The following is a 17439-nucleotide window of genomic DNA, read 5'->3' on the forward strand; positions in this document are numbered from 1 at the left end:
AATTATTGGTATAATGTTTATTGGTTTTTAATATTTATTAAAATATTTGGTATTTATTACACATTTAATATTTATTTATTCTATTTATTATGTAACCCCTTAATAAATACCGCGGCCATTTTATTCCCTCTGCATTGTCTATTGGTCTTTGTTAATTACGTTTTTAGTATGTGTGTTTGGAAGGTTGGGTGGCACTTGTGTTACCATAGACATCCTATCTTAATGAACCAATCTTTGAGCACATAGGCAATCTACGTTTTCTACAGAAGAGACGGGCAGGGTCTGGGCATTGTGGCCATAATACGGACCCAAACATGTGGCTATACTATGAAATTGGTCTTGCACATAAAAATCAAAATGAATGACATTGACTACACCAAACCATAAAGTCCAAATTAGATTAGTTTAATCTAATACAACATCCTAAAAACATCCTTTACTAATCCGGTGCTGAAAGGGTGACATCACTGGGAGTGCACGCACGGTTCAGAATAAAACCGTATATGACCAGCGTGTCTGGATAGCTTTCCTCTTACTCTGTTCTGGCTATACAAATAATGATGGGTGTAATAATGTTACCGTGGTCACATGACCTGCACACGCTGTTGTTATTGACCGATGATGAGGTAACCGGAAGTTTTTATACTCGCATTGACAAGCTGGAGAGTTTCCAGCAGTACAGACGTCAGTGGAGCAGCATAGCAACCATAAAAGATACTGTATATTTCGGCTTATACAAATAACCAACCAATAGAAAATAGTAGAATTTATAGTAAATTGTGTTGCTGTATTATAGGTTGCACTGAAAATAAAAGTAAGGGATTATTCAGATGAACGTTGAATACGTCCGTGTGACGGCCGTTAAAACCACAGCCGACACATGGACGCATGTATTGGTGTAGCTAGTTTTAGGTGAGCTCACTCTCTTTACAGTATACACTATGGAGAAATTGCGGCTACAGGTTCTTCTGCGTTTTTTTACATCTTACAGGTCAATGGGCGAGGAATGTACATATATAACCCAGTGTACCCATTCCTTATCCGTGGATGCATGCCGTGTCCAGTCAAAAACTGTAGTGTTTGTCTGGAGTTTGTCCACCATTTACACCTGCAGCCAGGCTTTACTACCAGAGGTGTCTCCTAGATGTGAGTATTTTATATCAATGGAGCAGAGCTGCAGATGCATTGACACCCTCCTGTAGCAGTATCTACTGGTTTCAGAAGTTGTAGACCTTGATCATAGCTCACCCTAAGGCCCCATGCACACGACCGTAAAAAAAAACTCTAATTGCGGACCGGAATACGGTCTGCAATTATGGACTCGTCTGGTTCTATTGGCCGCCGACACCTTTCCGTATCGCTACGGAAGAGTGTCCGTGCCGTAGAACCCAGCATGGAATTATGGAGAATGTCCTACTTTTCAATTTTTATGGCCCGTGCTCCCATACTTTGTATGGGAGCACGGCACGAAAATGCGGCAGTCGGCAGGTGGTGATTACGGTCACGTCCGTGTGCACGAGGCATAACAAATCGCAGCTAACAGGCAGCCAAATCCGAAGATGTTAAAGGGAGATGATTTATATATTTTAAAAGGGTTCTCCGCTTTGGACAATCCCTATTTGTTAGAAGGTTCTCTTGATAATAAGATTAGCACAAAGTGTCCCCCTGCTGGGACCCCCAGCTGAAACCCCCAGCAATCCGCTGTTATCTGGGTGGAAACCTGACAGTAAGGCTTTGTTCACACCTGCGCCCGGGCTCCATTCCGATGGAACGTCTGAGATTTCCGTTGGAATGGATCCCTGACTGACACAAACCGAAACCATAGGTTTCCGTTTCCATCACCATTGATTTCAGTGGTGACGGATCCGGTGCTAATGGTTTCCGTTTGTCTCAGTTGTGCAAGGGTTCTGTCGATTTGACAGAATGAATACCATAGTCGACTACGCTATTGCTTCCGGCAAAACGACGGATCCGGTGCACAACAGAGACAAACAGAGACCATGGGCACCGGATCAGTCACCATTGAAATCAATGGTGATGGAAACAGAAACCCCTGATTTTGTGTCTGTTCAGGGTCCCGTTCTGACGGAAAGCTCTGACTGAACATCAGAACGGGACCCCCAACGCAGATGTGAACAGAGCCTTTATATATACTGAAGACCGTGGTGCAGGAATCTTGGCACTTATGCCAACTAAAGTAAGTCCAATCCATGAGTGCATTAAGTTTTCTCTTGCAGGCTGTGTACCGAGATCAATATCGTCAATAAGCGCCAACATTTCTGTGTTTATTTCATGGCGAAAGGCCAGACTTGTCACAATTCAGTTTTAAGATTACCTCAGGTGAACTTTCATAGTAATGAGTGTTCGTATTCACCAAGGTAAGTTAGTCAGTGCTGGTCACACAACAGACTGTTAAAGCGGCTCTGTCACCACATTATAAGTGGCCTATATTGTACATGATGTGATCGGCGCTGTAATGTAGATTGCAGCCGTGTTTTTTTTTATTTAGAAAAACGATCATTTTTGACAGAGTTATGACCTATATTAGCTTTATACTAATGAGTTTCTTAATGAACAACTGGGCGTGTTTTACTATATGACCAAGTGGGCGTTGTATAGAGGAGTGTATGACGCTGACCAATCAGTGACCAATCCGCTTCATACACTTCTCTCCATTCATTTACACAGCACATAGCGATATAGTTATATCGCTATGTGCAGCCACATAAACGCACTATAACGCTACTGCAGTGTCCTGACAATGAATATACATTACCTCCAGCCAGGACGTGATGTGTATTCAGAATCCTGACCACTTCTGTAGCATCTCTGTGATATTTACAGAAAGGCAAGCGTAATCTCGTTTGAAATGACAGGTTACATCATAATCTCGCGATGTGAAAAACTGCAGTTTTTCACGTTCGAGGTGCATCCGTGCTCTACACGGAGAGATGCGTGAAGTAAGAAAAAATAGGATGTGTCCTATTTTCTCACGGACCCTTCACATGGTTGTTTTGATGGCTGTCACACGGACGTATAACACGTTCGTGTGAATAAGGCCTAAGTTTGTAAGTTCAAGGGAATGTGTTGCCAGCAAAACATGTTTTGTTTTTTGTTTTTTTTAATTAAACAGTTAGTGTATAGGTGATTAAACATTGTTCTAATTTTTTTTTATTTTTTTTTCACGAGTCAGGAAATATTATAAATTGGATTCAATTTATAATATTTCCCAGCACTGGTCACTAGATGGAGCCATTCCCAAAATTGCAGCATTGCATGTGGTAAAGCAACCACATTGCTTTATGCTGCAAAATTGGGTAAAAAGCCCTCGCTCTAGTGAGCTCTCAGAATCCACCCCCTCCTTTATCCTGGCTAGTGCCGGGATGAACGAGGGGTTTGAACGGTCTAATCTCCTACACTGTGTGTCGCCATTTTTTGAGCTAACACACAGTGTAGAAGGTTAACATACAGTAGTAAACACACTGAAACACGAACATACATAGAAATAACTTACCTGCTCCAGTCGCCGCCGCTCCCTCCGGTCCATCCGCTCCGTCTGCTGCCGCTCATCCATGTGCACAAGTCCGGAAGCCGCGACCGGAAGTAGTAATCTTACTGTCCGGCCGCGACTTCCGGTCCACAGGAAAATGGCGCCGGACGGCGCGCATTTCAAATTGAACTCTGTGGGAGCGGCGCAATGCGCCGTTCCCACACAGCGTCGTACACAAAAGTGGATGGAACGGGCTCCGTTCGCAGTCCCTATGGGACTGGAGCTGTCGTATTCCATGTCTGTATGTGTCGTTAATCGACACATACAGAAATGGAAAAAAAAATGGCAGCCCCCATAGGGAAGAAAAAGTGTAAAAATAAAAAAAAGTAACACACAAACACACAAATTAATCCAAACGTTTTAAATAAAGCACTAACATCTTTAACATATTTAAAAAAAAATTGTGGTGACACTGTTCCTTTCAGGAGCACCGAATGAGAGCTGTAATCAGATTGGCCATATGGGTCGTATGCCCTGCTGATGAATCCGAGGTAGGCTAAGTACAATGCCAGGTTGGATCTGCCGTCGTTTTCTGACACTTTTTGTACTGACACGAGTTTTTGTTGTGATTTTTGTAGAAAAGGAGCAGAAAATGCTAATCCGTGAGATACAACTCCTGAAGCTCCTCCAATTTTTTTTTTATATATATATTTTGGAAAAAGTGGCGCAGGGGCTTCAGTTCTTAGGCTTCATTTTCAAAAGCCATATGCATTAGGTCTCGTGTAGGAAGAATAGTGCAGTTGTTCATAGGACTAAATCGGATACCAGCTTTAACTTTTCTCACACAAATTAGAAAATACAAGGTTGCAACTAATGTGTGCTATGTAGACCTCCTCTTTGGTCTACACCAGGTTCTCTACATGAGGCCCACTGTTCCCCAACCAATTTTTCTTACACATAATTTCCGATGTGGTATTTGCTGAGTGAGAAATAATTCAGAGATGTGACCTCATTAGCAGATTTTTCAAATGGGAGAGACAAAGAAGCGAAGTGCCATTGAGGCAAATTAGACCCAATGAATCTTCTAATTAAAGGCCGATAATGGAGAGGAAATGGATTTTTGCCTTTGGTGTTTGCTTTTATTTAGAGAGATAAGGTGTATATAAGGACAAAAGTAGAATACACAGCATTGTTGTATAAGATCGCATCTCGTAGGAAAGTGACTACTTCATGGGATACATCCCTAAGCTTCAACAAACAGCTGCTATCTTCCTTTGTATCCCCTTGATAAACTTAGGATTTTGAACGTATTTGCTCGGCAAATAGTTTGTCTAGTAAATAGATGCATTTGAATACAATTTGTTTCTGTGCCGTGGACCACAAGTCATTGTATTACTCTTTAGCAGGTCCTACATTAGCATACTACTGTATATATCTATCTACCCCACTGTAAGGGTCCTCTTACACGTCCCGACATGGGCCGTGTAAACGAGCGCCGATCAACGAGACAGTTCGCTAATCGGTGCTCTTTTTGCTCCTTTCACAAGGAGCTATGTTTGGGGACAAGAGATCGTTAGGCTATGTTCACACACAGTAGCAAAATATGTCTGCATTTACGGAGCTATTTTCGCCTGAAAACAGCTCCTGATTTTCAGCCGTTTTTTAACAACTTGCGTATTTTACGGACGTTATTGGAGCTGTTTTTCAATGGAGTCAATGAAAAACTGCTCCAAAAACGTCCCAAGAAGTGACATGCACTACTTTGACGCAGGCGTCTTTTTACGCGCCGTCTTTTGACAGCGACGCGTAAAATTACACCTCGTGGGAACAGAACATCGTAAAACCCATTGAAAGCCATGGGCAGATGTTTGTAGGAATAATGGAGCCATTTGTTGAGGCGTAAAATGCCCGAATTACGTCTGAAAACCGTGTGTGTGAACATACCCTAACTACGATCGCTTGTCCCCATACATTTCTATCATGTCGGCAGCACGACTACCTGTTTACACATTGAGATGTGCTGCCGACGGCAATAATATTTTGTGCTGTATAAAATGATACGATCAGCCGCGTTCATCGGCTGATCGTTGCCCTGTTTACTCAGTGCAATGATTGGGCACGAGGTTCACATGAACGCGGCCTTAAATCTACAATATTATTCAAGTTTGCTAATCATGACTACAAAGCTCAATCACACCCAGGCCTAGAAAGCTTAGGAACACGTGGTAAATTAAGTTACATGAAGATATAATACACTTATTGTTCTACATGAAACCATTCTATTGAGAGATACTGTCCTGGGAGACGCACCTGCAGAATGATACTTGAGACTTTATACTCTATTGTTATGTATAGGAGGGAGTGAATACCTGGGAGGAGGTGAAAGGATGTTTTCATTGTCCTTGTTTGGACCCCAATTAGACACCTGTCATGCTTCAACTTTGTCTGGTAGGTTTTTTTTCTTCCATTGATCTAAGGTTGGCCAAAGTGGTAAGTCACCTGGCACCAGTCATGGTTTAAACCACTGCCAGGGTGTCCTGGGCACAAAACCGAAGTACGCAAAACTAGTAGGAAGTACATAAAAACACTAAAGTCTTCTCTTCTGTAAGTCACTGGTTCAAGGTTTTATCTACCCTGTATTAGCGACCTTGGATGGACGGTGTTAAAAGCTATTATTAATGGATAATAAAACAAAGGTTTGTGATCAACCCTGTTTACACAATCAAGAAAACGTATTTAACGATTAAATTTAGAGTTGGTTTCTTTCAGTGGGGATTAATGTATAGCATTTATATGTTCTTTTTATGTTTTGTTCTACATGGTTATATGGTTTTCCTGTGTTAAGGTGGGTCTATACACTGCAGTTTTATTAGCTCCATTTGCATCCAGGAGTAGAAGGGTGCAGACGTTTTCTGCCGCTGAAAAGAAGTTCCATTCATCTGAATGGATATAGCAGAAATCTGTCTATATGCTGCAGAAACATCCCCATTCGGATAAATGGAACTGATCTTTAGTCACAGAAAATATCCAACATAATCTGCTGCGTGTGATGGGACACTAAAAGATCTAAAGCAACCATTTTTAATTGCCAATAATTGCAATCCTAATTAAAACTATTCTAACATTCTACAAATTTGTTGTCGATGCATGTAAACAGTTTTTTGTTTTTTTTTGGTGGCCAATAGAGGCAACTGGCATTCTAGTGTCATGGTTAGAAGGCCAAATTCAGACAAATGTAAAAAAAACAGCAGTTTTTCACGTTGAAGTTTTCCCCCGTGCGGGTCCCGTTTTCATGGATCATCATAGACCTGAGTCTATGGAGGGATCTGTGAAAACTGAACAACATAGAATATGTTCTATTTTTCAATAGTCCGTTGAACCAACGGCCGTGTGAACGGACCCGTTGAAATACATGCGCCTGTGTGACGGCCGTTCTTTTAACAGATGTTTACCATGGTCGTCTGAATTCGGCCTAATGGTTTTCAAGAGGAAAAGGATCAGCGCTCCTTGTGGAATATAAAAGTATTCTTATTAATTGAAATAGCCAGAGGGTAAAAACAGGCAAAGTGGACAAATTACATGAAGAGGCTGTCCCCTCTGACTCGTTTCTAGCTCCCAAGAACCATTGCTTATAGATAGGGGAGGAAATGTAAGTGTGCGGCTAAAATAGGGGCCAGGAAAAGTACCGCCTGCTACAATCGGGTGCATACAATTATAGAAAGGTAAAAAAAAAACGTGAAACACGTTTCTTAGATCTCAAAAAAGTTAAAAAATGTATACAAAAACATTCAATAGTTCATAATAAGATAATTTCTTAGGCCTCATGCACACGTCCGTTGCCAGTCGTAGGGCCGCTAATGTCTCGTGAAACGCGGATTGCACACGGATGGCTTCCGTGTGCAGTCCGTTTCAACGGACCACTTGAATGAAATGGCCCAGATTGTTCCATCAAAAAATGGACAGGAGTAGGACCTGTCCTATTTTTGTCGTAACGTCCACACGGTTCCGTTTAAATGACGGAAGTGTGCATTGCCCCATAGAAATGAATGTGTCGGTGTGCTATCCGCTAAAAAAACTGATCGCACGCTGAAGAAAATAACAAGTGGGTATGAGGCCTTACGTTAAGACCATTGGGGGGGAATTGAGTGTATCTCCTGATTTTAAAAGTACGCTCCTATGGTCACCACCTCGCATTGCTAGTATTCCCCTGATGCATGTGAAAAAAATGTCTAGATGCGTTAGAGGGATTTATTACCTCGGGATTAGTAGCTCCATTAAGATCTTCTCTAATCCTGGCTTTAAGTGGGCAACTTGTGCACCCATCGTAAGTCAGATTGCAAAGAGTACAATACTAGATGTACTGATATACTAGATGTTATGTCTTACAATTAATGAATTGTTTAATTTTATGTCTAGTTCCATCAATTGCTGAGTGGACATGTTTAATACATATTTGCAGCACATACATACATACATACATACATACATACATACATACATACATACATACATACATACATACATACATACATACATACATTTGCTCCACACCGAAAAAAAAACCTTTCGGTAATTTTGTCTTGGTGGAAAATGTTAAACTAAACTAGGGGAAAGAATAGTACCTAAGGTAGGCGCTTTACGGGAGCAAAATTTGCATCCCGGCTCCAGAATGTGGCGCGAACCTTCATCCTGAAAAAGGACTGGTAAATATTTGCACACTATGGATCGTATCAAATAATATTCTTTGTATGATGTAACAAACGCAGGAGATGAATTATTGCTATTTTTAGGTTTGTTTTTCTCTGTAATAGTTCACAGCATTTCCTGCCCTCGCCTATGTTAATGGCCCTGTCTAGGGTCCAATGGGTATATTCTTGGTCTCCTATTTTGTTGGTTTCAGCCCTATACACCTGTTCAGATGAGCAGTTTCTTTCTTTTTGCCCTGAGTATCTCTCCCACTGGAACTCCCCTGATAGTGTGTTCCGGGTGGCGTGATCTGTCATGCAAAATTACATTTCCAGCTGTGGGCTTACGATAAGTGCCAGTCTGAACAGCCTCTAAACTAGGGGTGCATTTCAAAGTTAGATCCAAAAATGTAATTTGCTGACAATCATAGGCATAAGTAAAAATCAAACCAAAAGGGTTTTTGCAAAACATTTATTATTGACAAAGTTTTGATAATTTTTAATTTTATGCTAATTTTTTCTAAATGTCCAACTGGGGTTTTTTGTTTTTTTTCCGTTTAACCAAGTGGGCGTTGTAAAGAAAAGTGTATGATGATGACCAATCAGCGTCATACACTTCTCTTCATTCATGCCCAGCTTTATCCACCGCACAGTGTGATCTCGCGAGATCACGCGGTGACATAACTTCCTCTCGCAGTTCCTTCACCGGAGCGACGGGAGAATGACCAGACATCACCTCCAGCCGTGCCAGGACTGCTGCTGAGAAGGATAATCACCCTGGCACGGCTGGAGGTGATGTCTGGTCATTCTCCCGTCGCTCCGGTGAAGGAACTGCGAGAGGAAGTTACGTCACAACGTGATCTCGCGAAATCACGCTGTGCGGTGAATAAAGCTGGGCATTAATGAAGAGAAGTGTATGACGCTGATTGGTCAGCATCATACACTTTTCTTTACAACCCCCATTTGGTTAAACGAAAAAAAACGCCCAGTTTGGCATTTAGAAAAAATTAGCATAAAACTAAAAATGATAAACTTTGTCAATAATAAAAGTTTTGCAAAAAACAACAACACCGTTATCCGCATCAAAGCGTTTATTAGGTTAGGTAGGAGATAGGGAAGTACTAAACTGGTGACAGAGCCTCTTTAATAATAAATTCTTGATTTATTTTCAAAGAGAAAATAGCTTTGTGTTCCCCTTTGGATAGATTATCAACCGATTTGCCATCCACCATAATATGGAGATCAACCAAATTTTTTTGGACCAATTCCTGAAACCTGTCCAAAAGGGGCGGTTTAAAATGAATGGGATAAAAGGGGGGATTATGAACAGAAAATTCAGTGGCCCGGATACAGTTCACACTCCGGCAGAGAGGACTCTTCCTGTAAAACATTAGTGTGTATACAATCTTGAAAAGAAAAAAGAAAAATGGCATATCATTATCAAAGGGCAGACTGACTCATATGAATCTGATCCTTGGAATCATCCATGTCATCAATATGTAAATCATGATCTAAAAAATATCTTTTGACAGTAAGTGACCTAATAAACCGCTTAACATGAACGATGGTATTGTACAGATTAAAGTGGTTTGCTACAAATGTATTGCTTGTTCTTCCCGTGCGGTTCCTATGCGGATTTCTTCCTGCGATATTTTCTCCCCGCGCTACGATGTCGTTTTTTTATTTTTGTCCTTTCTTTGACTAATTGTAATAAGAAGGAGGTTTTTGGGGATTTGTAGACCTAGAAGAATCATCAGACTTCTAACAGCCTTAAGTCTCATGCACAGAGTGACACACCATGTCCCCGTGGTTCCGTATTACTAAGCCATATGTACTCTGTGTAACACCATATGGCGCCTCCCTACGGCGCGGTATTTCGGAGGTATTTTTCCCTAGATCTAAAGCTTCTAAGGGAGAATGTGTCTGTAATACAACATCCAACCCATCATGGCACAATTTCTATTCTGTCTGATCCATATGGGATTCAACAAAAAAAGCCTATGTATGAAATCTGAGGCATACAGAGGTGCAGTATGGGCACACAAACTTCTATGGGCGCTGTATTCCAGCTTCGTAAGTATTGGAGGTTGCATGGAGCTATATTATGGTAGTATCCGTGAGTCCTTGGTCTTAATTTCCGATTGAGTTTATGCAAAACACTAAGTTCTAATTAATATTTTCTCTCCACTTCATGCAACAAAATAAGGCCGTGTTCACATTTGCCTCCGTCTCAAATTCCATCAGATTTGACGGGAGGAATAGTGTATGCAGTATATTATATGCTGTGCTATTCTTCCCATCAAAATGACTGACACCGCATTAGGCTCCTGTGTAAGTCAATAGGGTCTCATCCGTAGTATCCGTTGTTCGATTAATCTGGCACTGTGTTGTGGCTTCTGTTCTACAGCAATGTGAACAGGGCCTAATAATTAAACAGGTTTTTTTTCATTCGTTTTCAGTCTTAAAAGCTCAAAATATGTGCCACAACAATAATGTTTTCGGTCCCATTAAATCCTCATTGACTCATTTTGTACATCTGACCATTGCAATAAAAACTCTGTGCAAACTATAATTGGAGTGTAAGCTCTTCAGAGCAGGAACTAACGTCTTCATATCTCTCTCAAATTGTTCCTTGAGATGGTCATTATTTATGGGGTGATCTCCTGTCATATTATGTGCAAGCACAATAGTAAATCTATCTATTTCAGAAAATCCACACTGACCTAAAACCAACGTTACCCGTCCACTAGTAGCACATGGGCAATAATAGCTTTACTATGTTGGCTACTAGGCTGGTTCTACAAGTCCAGCAACAACTCCCGTTTACCCTGAAACTGGGGAGGGGGGGGCTGAGGGTGGTGGCTTAATAAATATCAGGCTTTCCCAGAGGACATGGACATCCATTCACAGGCAGGACAGTAGCAGATAACAACATCTGACCCCAGCGCCTCTGGACTTTAACTAAATGGAGCAGGATATTTTCTTGGTGCATTAACTTTAATATGTGCGTAAATGGTAAATCTTGGGCACTACTTGTAGCTGGATCGGTGGATGCGTGTAGACGTCTCGTGAAGCAGGTGACTCACCCATAAGAAATATCTGCGGAATCTCTACTCATGGAGGTATGAACATTGTAAGTACGCAGCTGTAATAAGAGTTTTTAGTATCCAACTTTAAAGTAGTTTCTTTCTGGATGATTATTAACCAAGGTCTTTATTTAACAGCGCTATTTATACTGCGGCTTATCAGTAATGGTAGATTACATATTGTATTATAGGTATGGCTGGTTTTTTTTGTACTTTTTTAGGCTGAGCATGGCTAGTGAGAATACTGTTGTTTTGTGCATTGGCTCTATAATAGTTTGTCCATTGACTTCCACGATTAAGTAAATCTAAGACTGATTCATTTTTTGACAGGACCACAAAAAAGTACCGACTCATTAAAGATCCAGTATTAAATGCAATGGTCCCTGGGACAAAAGACAAATGGCCCACGTTTATCAATGTATTTACGCCTTTTTTTGGGGGATAATTTATCTGCTGTATGACGTTATTTATGAGCCATTTGCACCAAAATTTAGAGTTTAGAGATACCATTCATATGAGGCCTTACATATCTTGTGTAGAAGGGCAAATACTTTCACGTTCAAGATTCCTGTTCTTAGGAAGATTAATCTCCCAAACTAAAAAAATCCCAGTGCCCAACAAAAAAATCATAGTAAGATTCCCATATAACACTGGTGTCCACTGGTCTTCCTGCAGGAACATTAACCTTTGAACACCACTTTACAATTCACGCATCAACTTAACTTGTACTGAACCCAATTTACAGCCTACATTCGTAATTCTGCAGGCTTCAGAGCTGAAATCTCCCAGCGTTCCTTGTTGTCTTGTCTGCACAGTGCTTGTCCTCGTGATTTGCTTTCTATGAATTGTTGTCTTTACACCCGGTAACTGTACAGTTATCTGATATTGGAAAAATTAGCTGTCCTATATTTTAGCAACACAGCTAAGCTGGTAGCAATGTGTCTGCCAACAAGCTTTCTGACTGTTTCCAGTAGCGATAAAAAACAAAACAAAACCTAAATACAGCTCTGAATTATAAATCGGGCAATAACCCAAGATACATGGCCGGAGGCTCCGCTAGCAGCCGCCATGGCTTCTACAGCGGTAGTGACGCCACTGAACACTACGGCAGAGCAGGGAGGTATCTCCCCGCTCTGCCATTAAAGGGGTTGTCCCACAAAACGCATGTATCCCCTATCCAAAGGATTGCTGAGGGTCCAAACGCTGGGACCTGCAACGATAAGGAGAATGGGGGAATGAAAGACCCGGAAGTCCAAGGTTTCTCATGAAGTACTTCGGGGGGCTGTGTCTGGCAGATCCGTAGAAATAAATGGAGCGCTGGTCGCGCTTATGCGTGGCCGGCGCTCATTCCATTTTTATTGAGCTTCCGGACACAGACTCGGAAGTCCAAGGTTTCTCATGGAGCACTTCGGTGGACTTTCGGTCCCCCGTTCTCCTTATCGCTGAGGGTCCCAGCGGTTGGACCCCTAGCGATCACACATGTATCCCCTATCTTGTGGATAGGAGATACATGTGTTTTGTGGGACAGCCCCTTTAATGGCAGAGCAGGTTTTTTTGGGGGGGTTGGGGCTGTATGGAGTTATGGCGTGGAGGCTGTAAGTACATAATTAATGCAACATATTCACAAAGTTACTAACCTTTTATATGACGATTATGTCTATATATAAACTAAAATGGTGTTTTAAATGTGAACATATTCTATAAATATATTCATAGTCCTTGTATCTGGAGCAGATTATCATGTTAATTGCATCATATCAATTACGGTTCCTGCTTTTGCAGTTTTTCTTTCTGTGGTGACGTCATACATTAGCGTTGTCTGCATTCTTCACATTGTTTTTGTGTTTTCAAGTGCTAATGACACAGTTTATAAATGTTTGTGTTGCTAAACATTTTAACCCATTCAGTGCTTTAAAAGATTTACACCGATTTGGGCCCTTTCCAAAGGTTCCCTTAATAATAGGCTATGATATGAAAAAGATTTACACCTCTGGGAAAACTTTGCGGTGCCCCGACAATTGTTACCAGCAACAATAGTCTGCCAAGAACCGAAGCATTTCACTGATTGATGTGAGCTGGAGGTCTTGGTGACCATTCCTGAAAAGCGACCTGGTTGCTGAGATGCTGCAGTAGGGCTGCTGATTTGGGGATAGGCAGAATATGTTTCCCTTGGGAAAACTGTGGTTTCACTGCAGGGAGCTGGGTTCACACATCTCCTATTTGTGGTGAAAGTTTGCGGCAGAATTTCGGTGCAGATTCCACAAAGTACAATGCAAGTGAATGAAGTTTTATCAAACTGCCTTATTGTAGCGTTTCTAATCTGCGCTGTAATATAACCGCCTGCGGTGGCCATTGAGTGACTTGCTTCCCTGAATTTGTCCTGTAATGACTCGATACAATGAGACATAGTGTTGTGTACATGTGTGGATATAAATATTCCAGCACCTGATTTGCATGTCATGTCTCGGCATTTTTCTATAGTGACTCACTGCCTCTCCTCTCGTTTTGATAAGTTGTACTCATCTTTCCTTCCACCTTTTCCAAGGTTTTTCTGTTTATAAACACGTTCCTGTGTCCGACAAAGTAATGACTCTTCACCTATTCTCACTCCATTGGCATCTCGAGTAATGCGACTTCCTCCAGTGTTCACGTGTTCTTGTTCTCTAGGTTAATGCACATTATGACGTCCTACTGTGGAGGCAGCGATGTCTAATATGTTCATAGCAATGCAAATAACCATTGATTTTTTCCCAGGCAAAGTTTTGTGAGTGTCAACTTATCTATGCCAGAATCTTTCACATTACTGTAGGCTTATTATGCATGAAGAACCCTGGGGTGAGACAAGGTGCTTCCTGGGGATCTCAAACTTCCTATTCCCTGTCCCTGCCCCCCCCCCCCTCCTATCGTTTTTAGTTGCCAATGAGCATGCAATTATTTTAATAAATCAGAAATGATTGGTAGATTGACAGGGAGCGGTCATTCTCCAGGCAATCAGGAGTTTGCTTTAGAAACTGGGAATTGAAACTAGAAATGGCGCCCCCTATGCTGGCATATTACCCAACTGCCCTTTTTCCTGGTAATTAATGATTTTTTGGTGCTTTCACATTTCCTAGTGAATTTATATGTTGTGCTTTTATATCATGATATTTCTGTCCTTTGCTATGAATTTGAGTGAATGTGTATTGCACTTGGTAACCGTTTTTTCTTCTTTTTTTTTTCTTCCTAGGCTTACGCTTTGAATAGTGATGAGATCCTAAACTGACCGTCATCCATTTTGCCCAGTCTTCTCTCCTGCTTCAAATCGCTTGTCTTCAGCATGGAATTAAAAGTCTGGGTAGATGGGATCCAAAGAGTCGTCTGTGGGGTAACCGAGCAGACATCCTGTCAGGATGTGGTCATCGCTCTGGCCCAGGCCATTGGTGAGTGTGTTGGGTTTTACAGTTTGTCTGACAATTGTAATTCTTTATAGTGGTCATAGATCCATTGTAGACATTCAGTTTACAAAGATCACGGGACCTATTTGAGCAAGAATACTTTTAAGATGGCATAAAAATCAAACTTGCATAACAAAGCTACATAATCATGAGGACCAATATTCTGAAAAAGTATCAAAAAACTTTATTAAACATACAGGGCAAAATCCGTAAAACCAGTCACACTATGGATGTGGCGACACCACTGGAGTGAAATACACAGGATGAACACATGCCCATAGCCATATATTGAAGTACATAATGCTAAGTAGTATGTGAGAATACATCGGGGGAATCGTGCCATAAAGATATATACCATAAATAGACTGTCTTTGCAATATTGCAAGGTAGGCAAGGACATGGAGAAGAGGCTAAATGTAAGCAGTAATGGTAATTCGATATGTTAAACACATGTTCAAGAAAAGTGCAGCATATGAAATGATAGGCCTCCGTACGTACTCATCTGTATAGCCAAATCGGGGCGGCCCCAACCCTGACGTGCGTTCCAGCACAGCCTTCGTCCTTTAGTGGATTTAAAGGGGTATTCTTAGCATATCCACAGGGTATACCATGAATGCGTGATAGGTGTAGGCTCTCTCTCTGGCCGGTTCTGTGCGACTGCGGTCATCGTACAATTCAATGGAGAGATTGAATTCTATGGGAACAGCGACCGCACTGAATCGGCCAACAGTGGTCACAGGCCCCCTGTTCTCTCAATAGACGAGGTTCTCAGAGGTGGGTCTTGTACTTATCACCATCCAATTAAAATGTCCTATTGGATTGATGATTTTGATGTTATGCTATATTTTAAATAGTCTTGAAAAGTTGACTGGTTGTGTCGTACATTTGGACAGTCAGTAGCTGGAGACGACCGACTCCTACACCTTTTTCTTTAAGTTATTCAGAAAATAAGCTTTTCATAGAAAGTCCCTTTTCTTTAAGGTCTTGATTTGTCAGTATTTCTATCTTGTACTAAAATGTATATTTTCTTGCAGGTCAGACAGGACGTTATGTGCTTATCCAGACTCTACGGGACAAAGAAAGGCAGCTACTGCCTCACGAGAGACCTTTGGAATACTTGGCCAAGAGTGGACAATACGCCAATGATGTCCATTTTGTATTAAAGCGCACAGGACCCAGCTTAGCTGAACGCCCCTCTTCAGACAGTGTTCCTCTTCCTCCAGAAAGAACTTTTGTCAGGTCTAGTCTGCCTCTTAACCCTCGAGCACTTAGTACAGAAGTTACAAGGTCAAAAGAACCTAAAAAATCTTTAACTTTTAATTTGGGAGCTATGAGTTCAAATGATGTTTTGCTCAAGCACAGACAGAAGCATCAAAATGGCACATTTGGTAAAGACACTGCCCGTAGACAACCCACCAAAGAGGAAATATTCAAGATGGTGCTACAACAACAAGAGCAAATCAAAACACTGGAAACGCAAAATGTTTCTTTAGGCAAGGACCTTCAAACATGGGAAAGAGGCAGAGGTGGCGGACCACACGAAGAGGAAGATGAGATCGCTTACTTGGAACGACTTGTCCGGCGAAATGATGCCGAGCTGGGAGAGGAGATGTTTTGGTTGGATGAACTAGATAGAGAAAGGGCAGATGAGCAAAAAAGACAAGATAAAATGAGACACTTAAGAGCTACAATGGAGGACTACACACTTAAGATTAAAGAATTAAGTGAAAGGACTGAGGCTTTAGAGCAGGAAATCCGGAAGGAGACCTCCAAAAGACTTACAGGGGAACCCAGTCCAGCCGAAATTGAGGAAATGGTGGCTAAAATGAGAAAGGAGTTGGATGCCAAGATAGGACAGACCCAAGAACTGGAAAGTAATCTGTCTAATGTGGAAAGAGCTTGTGACGAGGCCAGAAGAAACCTAGAGGTAGGCTTACTGCTCACCTGTAGCAAAACCAGGCTTGGCTTATGCATGTAAAATCACTACATGTACTTGCTACAAGGCTATTCCTTTCATATAAGCTTAAGACCAAGTGGACAGGCCGTGTCTGGATATTATATTTTGGCTGCGGATCACTGCTCAAATTATGCTACAGCGATGCACATAGGATGGAACTTTGTATTTTTACAAGTCATTTTTATTGGTATAGACTGTAGAATAAAATATATTTTATTTTCCTCATTGGTTACAAACTTAGCCATTTCTAGGTGAATCTAAAAAACCCATGCAACACCATGTGTTCCTGTATTGCATGACGTTGTTTTTTTTTTTTTTTCCCCCAGTAATAAAAGCTGTATTGTTAATTTGTGCACAGAACATTGTAGGTATTAGATAGCACTTGTACGTTCCTTAATTTCCATAAAACTTGTGAAGGTCGTTCCATTTTGTCATCTTCAGCTAATGCTTCTTAGAGGTTATATTTAAAAGGGTTTGTCTGGTTACAGCAAATCTTGTTGTTTTTCTGTATATTTAAAAGTTATAACATTTTCCAATATACCTTCTGTATAAATTCCTCACCGTTTTCAAGATCTCCGCTTGCTGTTCACTAGGAACGGTCATTGTTTACTTCCGGTGGATAAAATTGTGTCCATGGTCATGTGATGGACACACAGGGTAGGGATCATTAGGGTCAGTTCACACAGAGTTTTTTGGCACTGATTTTGATGAGAAAACCTTGTCTGAATCGGCGACAAAAAACGTCTGTAGGCTAATGCAAGGACTGTGGTCAATAACCACCACAGAA

At 41.3% G+C, this 17439-nt stretch overlaps 1 protein-coding gene across 5 annotated transcripts in view; it reads left to right on the forward strand.

Moving 5' to 3' along the window:
* RASSF7 (Ras association domain family member 7) overlaps positions 1 to 17439 on the forward strand; it is a 66371-nt gene that overhangs the window by 33506 nt on the left and 15426 nt on the right. For all 5 annotated transcript variants that reach the window (XM_075837577.1, XM_075837578.1, XM_075837579.1 and 2 more), the window contains exons 2-3: positions 14488 to 14680; positions 15730 to 16622. In XM_075837577.1, coding sequence (XP_075693692.1) covers positions 14578 to 14680; positions 15730 to 16622 — 996 coding nt within the window. In that variant the 5' untranslated portion in view covers positions 14488 to 14577. The remainder of the gene's footprint in view (positions 1 to 14487; positions 14681 to 15729; positions 16623 to 17439) is intronic.

The sequence above is a fragment of the Rhinoderma darwinii genome, chromosome 9 (assembly GCF_050947455.1).
Source record: "Rhinoderma darwinii isolate aRhiDar2 chromosome 9, aRhiDar2.hap1, whole genome shotgun sequence".
Taxonomy (NCBI): domain Eukaryota; kingdom Metazoa; phylum Chordata; class Amphibia; order Anura; family Rhinodermatidae; genus Rhinoderma; species Rhinoderma darwinii.